The sequence below is a fragment of the Aquila chrysaetos genome, chromosome 24 (genome assembly GCF_900496995.4).
Source record: "Aquila chrysaetos chrysaetos chromosome 24, bAquChr1.4, whole genome shotgun sequence".
NCBI lineage: Eukaryota > Metazoa > Chordata > Aves > Accipitriformes > Accipitridae > Aquila > Aquila chrysaetos.
Window position 1 is genome coordinate 4,780,514 of NC_044027.1, and position 16,536 is coordinate 4,797,049.

General features: G+C 41.5%; 1 protein-coding gene across 2 annotated transcripts in view; it reads right to left on the bottom strand.

Annotated features, from left to right (window-relative positions):
* Positions 1-16,536, bottom strand: part of ILRUN (inflammation and lipid regulator with UBA-like and NBR1-like domains) — a 33,273-nt gene that overhangs the window by 10,716 nt on the left and 6,021 nt on the right. For both annotated transcript variants that reach the window (XM_029999546.2, XM_029999547.2), the window contains exons 2-4: positions 7,452-7,606; positions 3,538-3,735; positions 725-1,053 (exon numbers count right to left, since the gene is read on the bottom strand). In XM_029999546.2, the coding sequence (XP_029855406.1) occupies positions 725-1,053; positions 3,538-3,735; positions 7,452-7,606 (682 nt within the window). The remainder of the gene's footprint in view (positions 1-724; positions 1,054-3,537; positions 3,736-7,451; positions 7,607-16,536) is intronic.

The following is a 16,536-nucleotide window of genomic DNA, read 5'->3' on the forward strand; positions in this document are numbered from 1 at the left end:
AAACTAGTTTGACATACGACAGTACACACCTACACATACTGGCTGCATTAACAGGTGGATTCTGAATTGTAAATAATCCTGCAATTCATTTTTCACACACAAGCAAATAAAAACAGTCAAAATATCACTCAGACTCATATAGCATCCACCAAGCAAGCTTTTGAGAGAGAATTTAAAGTAAAGATAATTTAAAAGTCACCTACAATTATAAACAAGACAAGGACTCAGACAGGAATAGTCATTTGATTGACTGTTCCTGACAGGTAGCTTCTGGGATCAAAATGTTGAGCTCTGTAGTCTCCCCACACCAGCTAAAAAGAAGTTATCTGGTTAATCTTAGGCTTTGGGGGTGTGGTTATTTTGTACATAATTTTGAAAAGAGAAAAAACTCAGGAGCACATCTAGAGAGATATTTTGACTTATTTGCACACGCAACTGGAGCAGGCTCCAGCCACTAATAGTTACAGCACCCAGACAAGATTATATAAATTTTAAGAAGGACTTGAAGCAAAAACAAAAAGGTGGATCTGGTAGAGTCTATCAGAGGCAAAAATATTTTAATATAACATGAGGAGTTGGCAGAGTCAGACAGTCAAATTCAAAACCTTCCTTAGCAGGTCTGGCAGAAGCAGAAGGGAAGGGCTTTGCAGTTTGTAACGAAGAACTATTACATACATCACAGTCTCATCACCTACCCATTCTCCTGTTCTCCCAGGGCACCTACCTTACTGTATGTCACTACCGACAAGTTGTTCGAGTGACTGCTGGGGGAGAGATTTACAGAGTTTTGTGACAGTCCATTCTGATCTTGTTCGATTTGGTCAGGAGCAGGCCCCCATGTGTTTTTGCTGATTGTGCCTAGCTCGGAACCCCCAGGGTCTTTTAGGTTGTTTTCATCTGGTTGCCTGTTCTTCTGTGGAGAGGCGAATGGGTTAAAGTTTCCTTCTACCTTGCGATGCGGTTGCGTGTTGAACTCTGTTTCAAAGGATGACAGCTGCTGTGTTACACCTAGAAGTCCTCCAACTTCCACGCTGAGGATCACCCAGATGACATCTGTCGAAAAATAAAGACACTTGGGTTGTCACTAGATGAAGTTTATGAAGAAGGGGGCAGAAGGAAAAAAACAGAACATGAATTCTATCCTTTACAACAGCAAGGAAAAAGACTTATTGTTTAAAATACATTTTTATGAAGCATCAGTAGTACTGGTTAAACCCTAATTTAGTGTCCAATCTTTCAAGAAAACCAGGCAAGTTTTACTCCTACTGAACTTACATGAACCAGCTAAGAACACACAAAACCCAAACTGACATGACAACTTGAAGCTCCATACTTCAGATTACCAATAGGATGGACTGAATAAAATAAAACCTTAAAAGACTTTATCTAAGGCTACGCAGCAAGACTGAAATGAAAGCCAGAAGATATCACTGCCAATCTTCTACTCTGACAGTAAAGGCAATGCTTTTTGTTTAGCTTTGAAAGGCTTGATTATTAAAATAAAACAACAAAAGGGTGACTTAGAAGGTAATTATGTTTATGACAATTCACTGCAAAATATCTCCATTCCAGTTCCAAAACACTCAGAGTAGGTGGATAAGATACCCAGGCCTGGTAGACTATTACACGAATTCGCAAACTACTGGTTAGAATAAGAAACATATTTACAGTTCTTTCTTAATGCGTGTCTGTCTCTTGTACATAGATAACATTGTTATTTTACTTACCATTTCATTTACACGTCATGCAAACATTCTGGTCTATTTACATAAATACATTTCTTGGTACAAAGCCAAATTCAGTTTTATTGCCTTTTTTCTTTTTTTTTTTTTTTTTTTTTTTTTTTTTTTCCCCACCTCTCCATTAAATGTGCTCCAGTTTTGTTTTGCTGCACGGAGAGTGAGAATTAAAAAGAACAGCAACAATACCTTATCTCATCTCAGCAGATCTAATAACAGCACCTCATGTCACATGTAATTGTTTCCAGGTTTTCTGCAGTCAAGTGCTAACCTACAAGGGGCTCTTTCGTGCTACCACTGGTGGCCTGGGGGAAGAGACAGCAGGTACTTTTGCTGTTCGGTTTTACCACCATGGCTTCTCAAGCAGCATTAATTCACTGAAGCTCAGCTTCCAGTCCCTCCCCGGGTTTAACAGGGCTGGGCTCATTAGTTTGCATTTTACGACCCAATTAAAGACAGTGGGATTTTACCTTACAAAACTACGACTTGCTTAAGGACCCCCAGCACCCTGCCAGGGCTGTAACCCCCTTACAAATACCATTAAGGCTCCACAACAGCCCAGGCCACCGCGCCCACCCCGACGCCCACCCGGTGCCCGCTGACCCCTCCCGCGGCCGGGCCGGGCCGCACCGCCCGGAGGCGGAGCGGCACCGCGGCGCCCCCTGCTGCCCGGCCGCGGCGCAACGCCCGGCCCGGCCGCTCGCCCCGGTGGCCCCGGTGCTACCAAAGCCGTGCCGGGATGAAAAACCACGGGGCGACAGCCCCGGCCGCTTGCCAGGCCCTCACGCAGCTGTTGGGCCTAACCTCCGGGGGACAGCTAGCATAAAAGCCATTAATTAAATGGCAGGGAAAGGGCACCTTTGACTCAAAGCTCGGTAGCCAAAGGGATTTTAATTTGTAGGTCATTTTCTTTCAAAACGTGCAACTTCAGGAGGTTTAGTAAGATCTTAAACTGTCGGCAGCTGGGAAAACCTCGGCTTTAGAAACACACAGGCCTGTGGCAGGCAGTGCAAGCTGAACAGGCCTTTCGGCCTGTGCAGAGGAATTTATCCCCCTTCTTCAGGGACAAGCTACATCCACTTGCAACACCGGAGAGTCATACGTTCACTGACAATTCTGCCAAAAACCCTGTACTTCTTTCTGAGCAAAGAGTTATTTTTGACTGCGAGTGCTAACATCTCTCACTCAAACCCGTGTAACTTGGGATACTCCCAACTGCCAAAACAGACACAAAGATGTTCACAGTATAAACTAAAGCTGGCTAAAAATGACAAAGTCTCCAAATGAATGAAGATGTCGGTGGCTCAGGCTGAGGCACCAGGCAAAATATCAGAAAGTGGTTTTTAAACACAGAAAAATGGTTCACAGTAGATGCACCAAATTACTGTATTAAAACCTGGGCCTTAACTTCTCAGATGAGGTTTTCACCACTTAAATAGATTTTAAGCTCGTATGTAGTTCATGATGTTCAGAGGTGGAAAACTGGGAAAGAATCCCAACAAGGACCAACTGGGAAAGAGTCTCCAGGAGAACTGTGCAAGTCCCTTTGTTTTTCAGAGCTTTGTGTAATCTGCAATTTGTTCCAGTGTTTAGAAAACAGTTCTGTGCTGACCAAGACAACAAAGCAGCTCACTTGATGTTTTCTCTGTTTTCTATATTTAGTCTCAGAGCTGGCAGACCTCTACCTTCACCATGTGGTTATCAGGAGATCATCTGCAAGGGGCCAGGAGCGTCCATTTTGTCTGCAGTGGGAACACCACGAAGAAGAGCCTGAAGTTCAGGAAAAGGGATCACTCACCTCCGTAATAGAGTCCCGTGGCGGTGCACATTCGCCACTGTCCCTGATACATTCCTGCTGTGCTGGGGCTGCACATCTGAACGCTGACGTCTGCAATCTCCTGGGGCTCCAGGGACCTGACCATCACCATGTTTACGTGGCCAAATTGGTCTCCCCCGACATACTTCAGACAAACCCCCGGGGGCCACGCCTCTGTCCCTGGGATTAAACAGAAGAAAGAATTACTGACAGTGCACCAGGAAAAGCTTTGTGTCTGTTTGTGTAAGACTGGATGAAACATGCTTATTAAAACAGTTGTGCAATTGTTGAACAGTCAAAGGAATACCAAGATACACATAACACAGCCAGCAATGGATGCTGAAGAAGAATACAGTTTTCAGACAAGGCTTAACTGGTCCATTCTGAGACCAGCAGGACAATTTGTATTTCTGTTTGAATAATCTCTAGGTCTTCTTTGCACAGAAAAATTCTCAAAGTGACAGTGTAACAGCTTCAAAAAACCCCCAGCATAACTGACACGCACATATATTTTACCAATGATAGACAAAGATGAGGTCAGAACTAGATGTGGTTGTTACCCGCCCCCCCCCCCCCCCCCCCATTTCTTTCTGCCTCCTTACATGCAGCTCCTGAGCCTTGCGACATCAAAATACGTGTTATTAACACAAAGAGCTAGAAACATTTTCTTTCAGGGTTTCATTCTTTTTTAAGCCTGTTAGCAGTCTCAGGAGGAACTAATAGTTTGAACTATAATTGAAGAGCTAGTACTATTTTCTAAATGGATTTATTTCCCATCTTGCACCAACCCTTCTCTCAGCCTTGTGCAAAGGTAGAAAAGATTGTGAACATAGGATTTATTTGTGGAGATCAGTGTTTAGACTGCAGATACTGGGACTGACTGCATGACCTGGCAGTCTGTAGAGATACAGAAAACAGTTATTGCATGCAAGCACAGCCATCTTCGCCAAAGATAACAAGTACTGGGACTGACAAAAAGAAAAGTGCTTCTGAGACTCGTGAAAAATCAGCTTAGCGTAATTTTCTTTTGCTTCTTTCCCAATAATGTGACATGTCTAAGCCAATGACTTTAAGAATACCTCCTGCTTGGTTAAGGTTGATGGAAACAGCCAAGGAAAGCCTGAACCACCAAGAAGCTTGGAACCACTCTATATCTGGTCCGAGATGAGAATGGTGGATGCTGATCTGACCTTAGGTTAAGGTTACCCCAAAGAGCACCCTTTGCAACAGCTTGTCTTCTGATTTAATCCCTATGGATACTTCAGTGAAGACATGGCAGGGACTGGTTTTCTAGTCTAGTCCTTATTTCTGGAATTCACAATCTAGCAGGGAAAGCATGACATGAACAGATAAAGTGGGATATTCAGAGTGGGGGATATATCACTACAGTTGAAAACAGTGCTGAGATAGGGAGGTCTCTGAAAGAGGAGCTGAGTGACTAGCTGACCTCAGACTACGGCATGTGGGAGTTGAGTATGAAGTCTCATCTGAAAAGGTTGGCAGCCAAGCAACATGGTTTAGTTTTAATAATTTATGTGATTTTTATCGGTTTTAATGGCTTTAGGCTTGCAAGGTGCCTAGAACACTGCAACTGATAAGCCCCATAAAATGAAATGATGATTATGTCATTCTATTTCAGTACACTCATCTCTCAGGAGATGATAAATTGTAGTAACTGTCCTGCAGAGCCAGCAGCAGCTGGGGGTAGAGTGGGAAGAGGAAATAAGTCTGTTAAATCCTGCTGCTCTTTCAGCAATGGTTCTACTATACAAACTGGTCTTTTGGCAGAGAAGCCAAGCGCCGTCCTGGAAGGTATCAGAGCAGGGTATTAGTTTTTAATAACACATATGAAAACCTGACTGAACCTAGGTTACTGCTTGTCTGCTTAAAACTGACAATCTCTCAGAGCTCTGCTTGTCATACTCGTCAGACACCAAACGCTTCAATGACACATGCCTCAGGTATTTCGTGTTCTAGAACTGAAGTCATTTAATCAAGGGTTCCTGTAGAGCTGTTAAAAACCTTGGCTTTGCTTCAGTTATCTACTTAACAAGCAGATATTATCTGGAAACACTATAGTCCTTTGATATTATACCTTAATTAAACCATAAAATGGTTTTAAAATGCTACGGTCCTCCTTAAACTGCACAGTCATAACACTGTATGTGAAGTTGCATTTAACTAAAACATGCCTCAACAGCATGGTTTTAACAAGATCTGGCCTCCAGCACCACTGTCAGAGTACAGATGTACGTTTTAAGAAGTGAGGTTTTAACCCACACAGAAGCCAAAACAAATGTTGGCCTTGCCAGGAACTCATAAGTCAAGATTAACTCCCTTTCCTCATTTTAGAAGGCCCATGGATTTCAGAAGGTCAAACATTCCAAGAACAATGAAACATTGCTTGAACTATGGTGTTAAATTAAGGCTGAATTTGCATGCAGGAAAGACTACATCAGAGGAACAAGAGAGGAAGGAGTCTGAAAGGAGCAAGATAGGGGTGTAGTCATAATACATGCAAATTAAGATACTAACAGTGGAGAAACAAGACGTGTCAAACTTATGACATTTGTAAGACCTGTATTTGAGACGGTTATAAAAAAAATTGCCAGTCAATTTTTCACATTACTGGAGTTTAAGCAAGCTATACGTGTCACCTTTCCATTGAAATAAGTCAAACAAAAGTAGGCAGAAAAAGTAAACTGAAATAATTAAGACCTTTCTCTAGAATACAGTGCTCTTAAACAACCCCCCCCCCCCCTTCTAACCTCTCATGTCCTGATGAAATACTCCTAGATTTTTAGTATGGTTTTAGTCTCTGTTATACTTTGATATTCAGCACAAATCTGTACAGCACTCGAGTACTGCAGTTATCTACAAGTAGGAATACTAACACAGCTGAATTTTACTCATGATGATTCATGATATTATACCTTGTTGTGCCATCATTCTTCTTCACAAAAGTGCAAGCAGGTCAATTAAATTCAGACACACAGCTTAAACATTCATGCAACATCCTGTCATTGCAACACTTGAAGACAAGGTATTCCACTTTACATCCATGGATCCTATTTTTCTCTCTGACTACATCCCAACAGATCAGGCACTGAGAATGTATTTTGCCTAATCTCACTTCCTGGATTCCAGTCACTGTTTTGACTTATTTCATACTGGAATGTTGTCTCTCCAGCTTTTCATCCTCTCAGCACATAAAAAAGCAATTCTGTCAAAAGTGTATTAAAAAGTAAAGGGTACCTGCCACTTACCCTTGCATCGCTACCTGTTCTCAGATCATTGCATCACTGCCTCCACAGAGAACACAGTTCTATAGAAAGCTGAATGACCAAATGACAGGGATTGCCAGAGAAATGGTGTAATGAAGGGTAGTGGTAATATACAGGCTGGTCATGAGCTAAAAGGCTTTGAGATTAAAAGCAACCTCTTCGTTGACTTAAAAATGTATTCCATTTGTTTGCATCAAGTTATCAGAAACATGACTAGCTAAGGATTCTTAATCTATTTTCACATCTAATTACTGCCATTAAAAAAAAAAACAAAAACAAACAAACCAAAAAACCCCCCCAAAACCCCCCAAAACAAACTTGTACTTCAATTTCTTTTATCTAGAAGTTTCCTAGAGTTTTTGTTTGTGTGATGGCATGAGGAACAAGACTGGTGAACTGAGCTGTGCATCTTGCCACAAAACGTTTGTGCCAACGTAAGAAGGGGGAATATGCATAGGTTGGCAGCCTACCTCCTTCAGTAGCAGGGTGGCTCTATTCCAAGTTAAGCGCACATGAACCTCCTGCCTTAAGCCAGCATCTCTTCCATGTAGATCTGCCATCCTATCACATAATACACGCTACGTGGACTTTGCTACAGTCTAAAAGCCTTACCTGTGTTTTGTATCCTCCATGTTTTTGTAAACTGGGTATCAGGAGGGATGGACTCTCCTTCACCTATGGTGACGTCTTCAACAAAGGACATGGAAGGTACATTGATATTTGGACTCTCGAAATCATAGTAGGCTCCAATGGCGGCTTGTAGATTCCTAGAAAGCAAAAAAGCAGATTACAACCTAAAGTACAGGTGGGTCGGGTCCTTTTCACAGGTTTACGTATGTCAACCTAAACAGTTAAGCAAAAATATTATCCAGACTTTATTAGCTCTGCTGCTTATGTTTTTTTAAAGCTTTCATCTCTATCACACATGGATTCTCCAAGATAACAGAGCTCAAAATAGAGCATTTTACTCACCAGGGACACTATTTTAGACCACTTTTCTACTCTGCTTCTCATTTTCACTAGAAATCTTGGAACTTAGAAGTCTTGGAGACCTCTACTGCATTAGCTCTTTATGAAATTTGCAGAAAAGTTCAAGAGATACTGAGGGAAGTGCTATGCAGCAGCATGTAAACAACAGGGCAGTTTACTTGTACCAGCCTTGTTTCCTGAGCTAATTTCTAAAGGACTGAACCTCTCCGTTTTATTTTGGCACAAAAGGTCCAAAAGGAGCACAAGATGAACAAAACACGAAGAACACTCTTGTGATAACTCTCGGGGCCAAAGGACATCAGTAGCTACAGATAACAACTCAAGCCTCGCTGCTTTTGAAACATATGGTCATGTATGAGCCACGAGTACTCCAAGACTATTTATTAATCATTAAAGTGCCTGCTCAGCTCTGGATAGTCACAACTCAAAGGAACTTATAAACCATCTGAGTCAAAAGTTCTTACTGAATAAAGACAAAGGACAGTGGAAGTCTGTGATATATTAAGGATGTTCAGAAAGCCACAAATGCTATTGATTCCTGAGTCGTGGTGTAGCTGAAACTCGTATGATAATTAATTTGAAAAGAGGAACAGTCAAACAGGAAGAGGATTCATGAGTCTTAGCTCCCGTTCCACGATATACTATTAAGTTATTATATAAGCGTTTGGCAAGTCATGTAATTCCTCTGTTTACGCATGTCTGTGAGGTTGTGGCCCTAATTTACATGTTGTGAGTAGGTGCTGTGAGAATGGAGATGAGTAAAATCTCACCAAATGCAATGGGCATAACAACTGCCTTCATGATTACAAAAATCTGTGTTGCTTTTTTTTGAGCAGGATAGAAAAAAATCCCAAAACCTCCAAGAACTGGGAACCACCACCTAAAACAAAGCCACGCAGAAGGCTAGTCTGAAGCTGTGCTATATGGGTACAGCGATAAACTGAGGGTTTGTATTGTGTGGTGGAGTGTCATGTGTCTAAACCAAAGCCAGAAAGCCAAGGTGAAAGCAAGAGAAACATTTGCAGCATGACCCTGAGAAAGAGCAAACATAGGGCTTTTTGGACTGCTTGCCAGCTGGAAAGAGGCTCGAAACGGTGAGCAAAGAAACTGCCTCCTGTTCAATTCCTACAGCATTCAAGGGGGAAAAAAAAACCCTAACAAAAAAGCAGACATTCTGGATAAAATCAGAACTGCATGGGAGAAGTATCACTGCTTTCTCCTCACAGAAAACATAGGAGACCCCAAGCGTAGTAGCTAATAGCACTGGAGCTTGGGTCAAAGGGGGTAATAGCAGTATTAGGCAGATCTGCAAGCCACCCACAACGGGGGCGGGTGGGAGAGGACCTAAACAACAGATGTATCAGTTTGGTAATCCATCACGAATGACAGAAGATAATCACGCTGTGTTAACCGCAGGAGTTACTGACATTCCGCTAAGTCTCCCAGCGCACAGCCAAAGTGTTAGGAGGCACTGGAGGAATGTTCTGCACAACACAGCCACAGTGATCGATTGGCAAATTCGGCAAACTGAGCCTTGCAGTGAGACCTTTCGCCATCAACACAGAATGCACTTTGATACGAAGGGGAGACAGAAGAGCTACCGTGTAAGATTTCCATGTTTAGAACAATGAATTTCAGACTAGAAACCATTATTCAGCTTGAGGCATTTTCTATTTAGGAGTGTCAGGGCTATATTTAATACAGCCAGCTCAGTCAAATGCTACAGGAAGGGTGCATGTCACATTAGCCAATAAATAGAGACAAATGCTCAGTTTTACGTCACCAACCGCCTGTTGCTTATACACTGCACAAGATTTACATAACTCACAACAGGACTGTGCCAAGAGACTCCTGTTCGTTCAACCAGCTAACACAATGATCTAGAGTCTAGTTTTCACTAGGATTTCTTCCTGTATTACAGCAATCCAAGGCAAAAGGTATTCTAAGAGCTACAGAAGACAGCAATACAGCTCTTTCTCTTCCTAATCCACTACTACATAAATACATGTTCAGATATACCACAACACCGTGTGAGTTATGATTCTGGAATCAGTAGTAATGACCTTTTATTGACATTGAGAGGAAAAATTAAAAGTTCCAAAGGGAAGATTTCTAATGTAATTCTTTGTAAGGCAGCCTGCACTGTTTTTTGTTTGCTTGGCTGTAAATAAGCTTCAAAAGGTAGTGGGCTATTTGTGCACATAGGCCCTCTGCCAACCCTCTTCCACTCCCTGTGTCATATTTCATTGCTTGCTTTGCCATTGGGAAACAACTCCAGTCCTCTGCAGCATTTAGTTAAAAACTAACTAAAGGGGAACACATGCTGAAAAACAGATTTGCCACCCTTTTGTGATCAGATATGCACAAACCCACCTTCCCGCTCCCACCGTTTTGATCAATGTGCAGCAGGTTTTGTTTGGGGTGAGCCCTTTTGCATGTTCAGCTACATCTTGGCCTTCCCACTAGAGAATTAAAAAGAAGCTTCCAGAAACTAAAGAGAAATTGAAAGTGGTAAGAGCCAAAGTCAGGATGACAAAGCAAATCTGACTTAAGTTCTTTGACACAGACAACCCGAAGAGATAGCCACTGAGAGGCTGTACGGCACCGCTCTGCTGCAAGAGATACCCACAGCGCTCACATTTTAGTCATGTTCTATGCTTACACAACCAGCAAAGCCAGCAACGTATCACTGCTTAGCTTTGTTTCCACTCTTTCCAAGAGACAGCACTCCCCCTCCTTTGCTGCCTCCCCAAAACCCCCAAGTATCAGTTTGAATGCAGTACTTTGCTTGGGGAAAATGAGTGCCATTTGCAGAGGCCAACTATTAGCAACCTGATTATTTGCAGGTTTTTGAGACAAAGGAGTACATCCTGCTGCTCTGCCTTTCTACTATAGGCACAACATTAGTGGAGTTTACGAGCAAATGCAAGCATTAATGAGAGAGATGGCTTCAAGGTCAAACACACTCAAGGCCCTAAAGTTTGACTCTTTTTTTTTTTTAAATATATAAATATATAAAAATTTTTTTCTAGGTCTTCATTCTTGTGCCCCAGCTGTAATTGCATTGCATAAACTGCAGATAGTTCAGGGACAGGAATGAAGAGTTAAACCGCTGAGAGGAAGGTGTTATCATCTAAAGACTTCTGCTTACACATCCATGCCCGCTTTATTTTACTCCTCCTAGGTGTGCCTTGCACCACACTACCCCTTTGCTCCCTGCCACATGAGATAAATTACTACTATAAACCAAACAACTTTGAAACGAAGATGAGCATGTCAAATCCAGCCAGTGTAATTTACATGACTGATCTCTCGTAATTACAGGGATGGCCATACAGCTCTTTCTTAACATAGGCCTTCAGGTGTCAGGCCCTCCTTAGCTTTCCTAAATTAAGCAATTTTTCCATTTTTAGAGCAGTCCTGGACTGCAATAGTTTGTAGCTCCGCCATACTTACTGAGCAGGTCTGACAGGATTTAGGCTCAAACTCCTGAAAAAAGCCTGCAATCAGAAGTCACCCCAGCGATGAGGTGAGCCTACTTAAAATCAACACAGTGCTCAATTTTAGTCCTAAGAGCAAGATTCTGGAAAGAGAGAGGGGAGAAGGCAGCAAATAAAGGTTATAGCTCCATATTATCAACCAAATCCATTCTAATTATCAGTATCCCACTCCTTCCTCTCCAAGGGCACCCACGACTCTTATGTGTCAAGTGCTTTTCCAACAAAATACCACCCGCAGAACCAGAGAAAGTGTTCCTTTTCAGATCAATTCTTTTGCTCTGCTGCTTTGTTTCAAGCCTCAGGAGCTAAATTACAATAGTGAAGTTAAAAATCTTCTCTGCTAATAGCTCTGGAGATGTCCCTTAACAACTCTTAAGTGTTTGCAAAGAGGTGGTTTATCTTGAGCCATTCCTTCCCTTCCCCATTTTCTTCCAGACAGCCTTTTGTTATGTTAAACCAATATATTTAGAGAGTAATTACTCCCAATTAACTAGGTCACCATGCAGTATTCAAAAATAAAAGAAACTCTTCCAAATCAATTCACAAACTAGAGGCCTCCTAACAAAAAGCAATATACAGGTAATTAGAAATATTTTTTTATTAATTGAATCAGATCCTTCTTTCAGGAGAATGAAGAAACCAAAGCACTCAGGCTTACTCACTGCAGCCTTATGCAAAGCAGGGCACACGCATAATACCTAATCCTTCACTTACCAATAAAACGTATGATTCTTTCAACACACAGAAGTTAAGCATCTTGGGAAGGAAAGCAATACAAACAGGTCGTCGTAACAGACGAGACAAGAGACATTAGAGTCCTGGCAAACAGATATTCTCAAAACAGGTAGAGGGAAAGTGAATTGGAAGAATCGTCCACCATCCAGCATCTGTAAGCTTCCCATACACCGCTCCCACCAGCAATGGTGCACGGCGGACACAAGGAATGGTATTGTGGTTTTGTTTTCAATCCATCAGCTTAAAGATCTGAACTCGAAAAAAAAATCCCTTATGATGTGCAGGTTGTCTAATGTATGTGGTGACACATAAGAACTCCACTCCAAAAAACATTTACAGTAGAAAGCAACAACTTAAAAAATAAAATTTTAACTACAAATGTTATTGGAACCTGTAAGTTTTCATTTATTGTCAAATTCTTTGATGAAAGATCAAAATATTTTTTTTTCTTTTTAAAGAAAGATAGATTGGGGGTGGTGGTGGTATAAAAATTCAAATCAAATCACAGCTTAAGCTCAAAATCCAGCATGCAAATTTTGTTGTTACTAGCTCCTGCCCATTCCTACAGCCACACCACCTATCACCAGCTAATGGGTGAAAGTTTCCAGTGCTCTGATTGTCCTGAGCTGTCAGAAAAAGCAAAGGCTAGACTTCTCAGTGCAATACCAAGTTAGCCTTCAATTCAGAATTTCACACAGGATGTAGCCCTTAGATCATACACAGACGGTAAGTAGAGGACATTTATTAAGTCAAGTAGAAAGCACTTTGACAAATGGACTCAGTCACTTTGCTGTACAGAGCAACTGTAATAAAGTGAATGCCAAGTTACATTTCTCTCCCTCTGTGGAGGGAGGGAAAAGCCAGGCAAGTGCCCAAGCTGCAATATATGTTCGTTGTATGTCCTCAGTACTCACATATGGTGCAGTATTTTGTCATGAGAAAAGCAACGTGGGTATTATTCTCCTGGAAACACGGAATGCAAAAACTGAGCAGTGATATAAAAGTACAATAAAATCTCAAGAAAATAATATGTTAGGTAGAACACCTTGTAGTCTTTCCATAACTGAATTCTCAACCTTTACAGACCTTTTTCTCATTTTCCAAATGCAATATGGAACCAGGCACTGTAATACCCCATAAGGTGTTAAAAACAGAAAGAAATGTGCAAAAGAAATAGTGCAGCAGATGGATAATTTCTCACTTTAAATAATGGAACATCTCTACATGATACAGGTGGGAGAGACTAAATATGTATATGGAGGACATCCAAATGAGGCAATCCTAAGTCCACTCTTTTTGTCTCTTAGTCTCTAGAATCTTATTTGGATTTTATTTGCCCCAGCTACTGGGTAACTGGACTGATAACACTACGGGCTAGGACATCTCAAACAGCTATCCTATTGCTCCTGACATAGGAGATGCCTCACTCAAAGCCTTAGAGAAAGCTGAAGGGGGTAGGGGGAAGAGATATGCTCATTACGCCACAGGGAAGCACTTTTACCTGGAGTTTTCAATTCAAACATTTTCAATAGGGATGACACATGGCAATTAAGTGGAAAGTCTCAAGATGTTTTGAAGGACTGGAATTTTAATCAGCAAATAGCTTTCAGTAGACAATTTCAGAAATCAAAATTTATGTATCAGTTATCTTCATTCTTAACCTCTCTTACACTAAACCATGAGGCTGGGAAGCTACCTTAAAAGATGTTAGATGATCCAAAAGGACCACTGAGGGAAGCTGAACTTACACAGCTGAAGGAGCGGAAAAAAAGAGCTCGCTAATTCGAAGCTTATGTATTTTCTCACATGAAGCCACAGAAAAACATTTCATTGTCTTAGCTGAAAACAGCCAGTTCCAAATACAAGTGGGATGTTCCAGGAAGAAGACAGAAACCTGTGGTGACTAGAAGCAATACTGTGCTCTCTGCAGGGGCAGCACAAGGAAAGAAACCGAGAGGCCACAGAAGAGGCACACCATTTTCAGTGCACCCCAAACCACCAAAGGGAATCACTTTCCTTTAGCAGGCTTTTATATACATACAAAGACACGCACATCGGCAGTTTAACCATTATCGTGGTGCCTGCGCTTGGCTGAGCACTGTACCTTGCCAAACAACGGCAAGCGGTCTCAATGACAGAATCAATACTACGATGCTGCTATAAGCACAACCCCACACAGCCATCCCCAGCAGCTGAACCCTCCTAAAGCAGGTGGTCAGGAGCTTTAACTGTGGGGTAAAATATTTTGAGAATGTCACAGCAGGAGCTGCTCTCTACTTGCTGCCATTGAAAACAGGCAACAGCTCTTCCCAGTGGAAAGTAATGAAGAGCTGCCAGTAAGCAAAAGATTCTGTAACTGCTAATTCCTCAGTATAAACTATGTCACCAATCTATAATTGTCTGCATTAAAGTGAAGGGGGATTAAGCTACAGAAACTGTCTGAGAACAAGTTCAGGCATGTAAGGCAGTCCAGCTGGACTAAAATTATATTGTACCCAATTCCTTCTGCTACAGTTGTCTACTTACATTTCCATTTCACATGCGCCCAATTTTTAAATGTTTTGTAACTTGGGGAAAAGCACAATTATAGTATGTTCTATAGTTAAAAATACAATATATTTAAAGCCTAGATTTCATTCAAAATAATCAGGTCAAAATTTGAGTTATTCTGGAGAGGAGGTGTGTGTGGTTTTTTTAATGTACTAGATAAAAGCTGTCCAAGAAAATATTTTTAATTAATTCTATAATTTTGTTATTTTCAGTAGCTTCAGAGGACAGTTGTGGACACCAGAGATGCAACAGTCTACAATAGTTCACACGTACGGACATCCACTATGCTTTAAGTTAGCCACAAGAGATTAAACAGTTTACAAACTATTGTCTGCTCCCCAGCCATAGGGTATGAATGACCCTATGTGCACACTGCTTAGCAGCACCCACAGCTCAGAGATTGCCAGTCTGTTCTGACATTTTGGCGACAGTACATCAAGAACCACAAGCCCCGTTTCTATGGTGTCTTTTCTGCCTGTAAGGACAGCAGTTCATCAGTTGTTTCAGGGTAAGAATGCCATCAAGTTTAAATCCTCATCTTCCCTCTTGCCTACTACTTAACTTTATCAAAACGCAAACGATGTTTTAAACCAAGCGCTTCACCCTTCTCACCAGATTCAGTTCAACTGGTCACCACCTACAAATATTAATCGGACTAGAGTTACATTAAGACCTAGATTACTTAAAAAACTTCCTATGTACCAAGACACATAAAGAACACAAGACTCTCTTGTTTTTAGCAGCTGATACAGGTAGAAGAGAAGCAAAGTAATATGACTTCCCACCCGCCGCTATCCCTATCCTAATAGGTGCCTGGATGAGTACTGAACAAACCCAAAGAAGTTTCCAGGGAAGGAGGAGGAGGACTGAGTTGCAAGATCAGGTCTCAGGTTTCCTGCCTCCTCCAGACACGATGATTCCCCCCACTGCCCTCTCAAAAGGAAAGCAGTATCAAAACTAAGCTTGAGATTTACACAGAGCAGTGGGGAAGTTTTCCTCAGATTTATCTGAATGTAGATTAGCAAATGTAAAATCATAGCAGTCCCACAGACTGAGACAAAGAGCAGACAAAACATGCACAGCAGGGACCCCTGAACTCTTCTTAGGTAAAGCACACACCACAACTCCCCACTCGCAATGGCATAATAATCTCTGTGGCAAATCCAACAGTGCCAATATGAACATGAAAGAGGGGTTTATATTCATTAGTTCAGGGAAAGAGAAAATCCCACCGTGTGTTGTTTTATCCTACCTTCCCTTTGACTTCTCACATGTGGAGAAAAAGAGGAAAACTCAGTAAATGTAGCAAGACAGAACATCTACTGAAAATCAGAGTTCTCTGGTAGCAGTTGATCAGTTTACTGGACATCAACAAAAACGTTGCCTTCAAACAGCTGAGGAAACCAAATTAATTTGTTTACACTTCAGTCAGGATTTCCAAATAAAAACTAGAGATCTTGATATAAGACCAGATAAGAACAGACTTTTTCCCCACAACAAACGTACAACAAAAATAAAAATCTAACCAGCATATTAGGTCTATAATCAGAAGTATTTGATCAGTAATAGGAGAGATGCACACTTGCATCTAGAGAATGATATAAAACTAGTGTTTTCATTTAAGAGATCAACTAAATTCTTGCAGGGTTGCTGGCGTTTAAGTAAGGGTTGGAATAAAAATGCAGGTATTTTAATGGCAGCAGTTTGTTGCAGTGAACCCGTCTATACCAGACCAATCACATCGAGCCACACTGTAATTGGTAAAATTGGCTTTTGATATAACCACACAATCAGAAGCTTCATGGCACAGCTAAGGCCCCACATTCCACCTCAATATTCATATTCTGACAGGCAATGCCTCAAATCTTTACGGCTGCACAGTCTGACTTTGCATGTCCTTACATTTGCCTTCTATATATGCT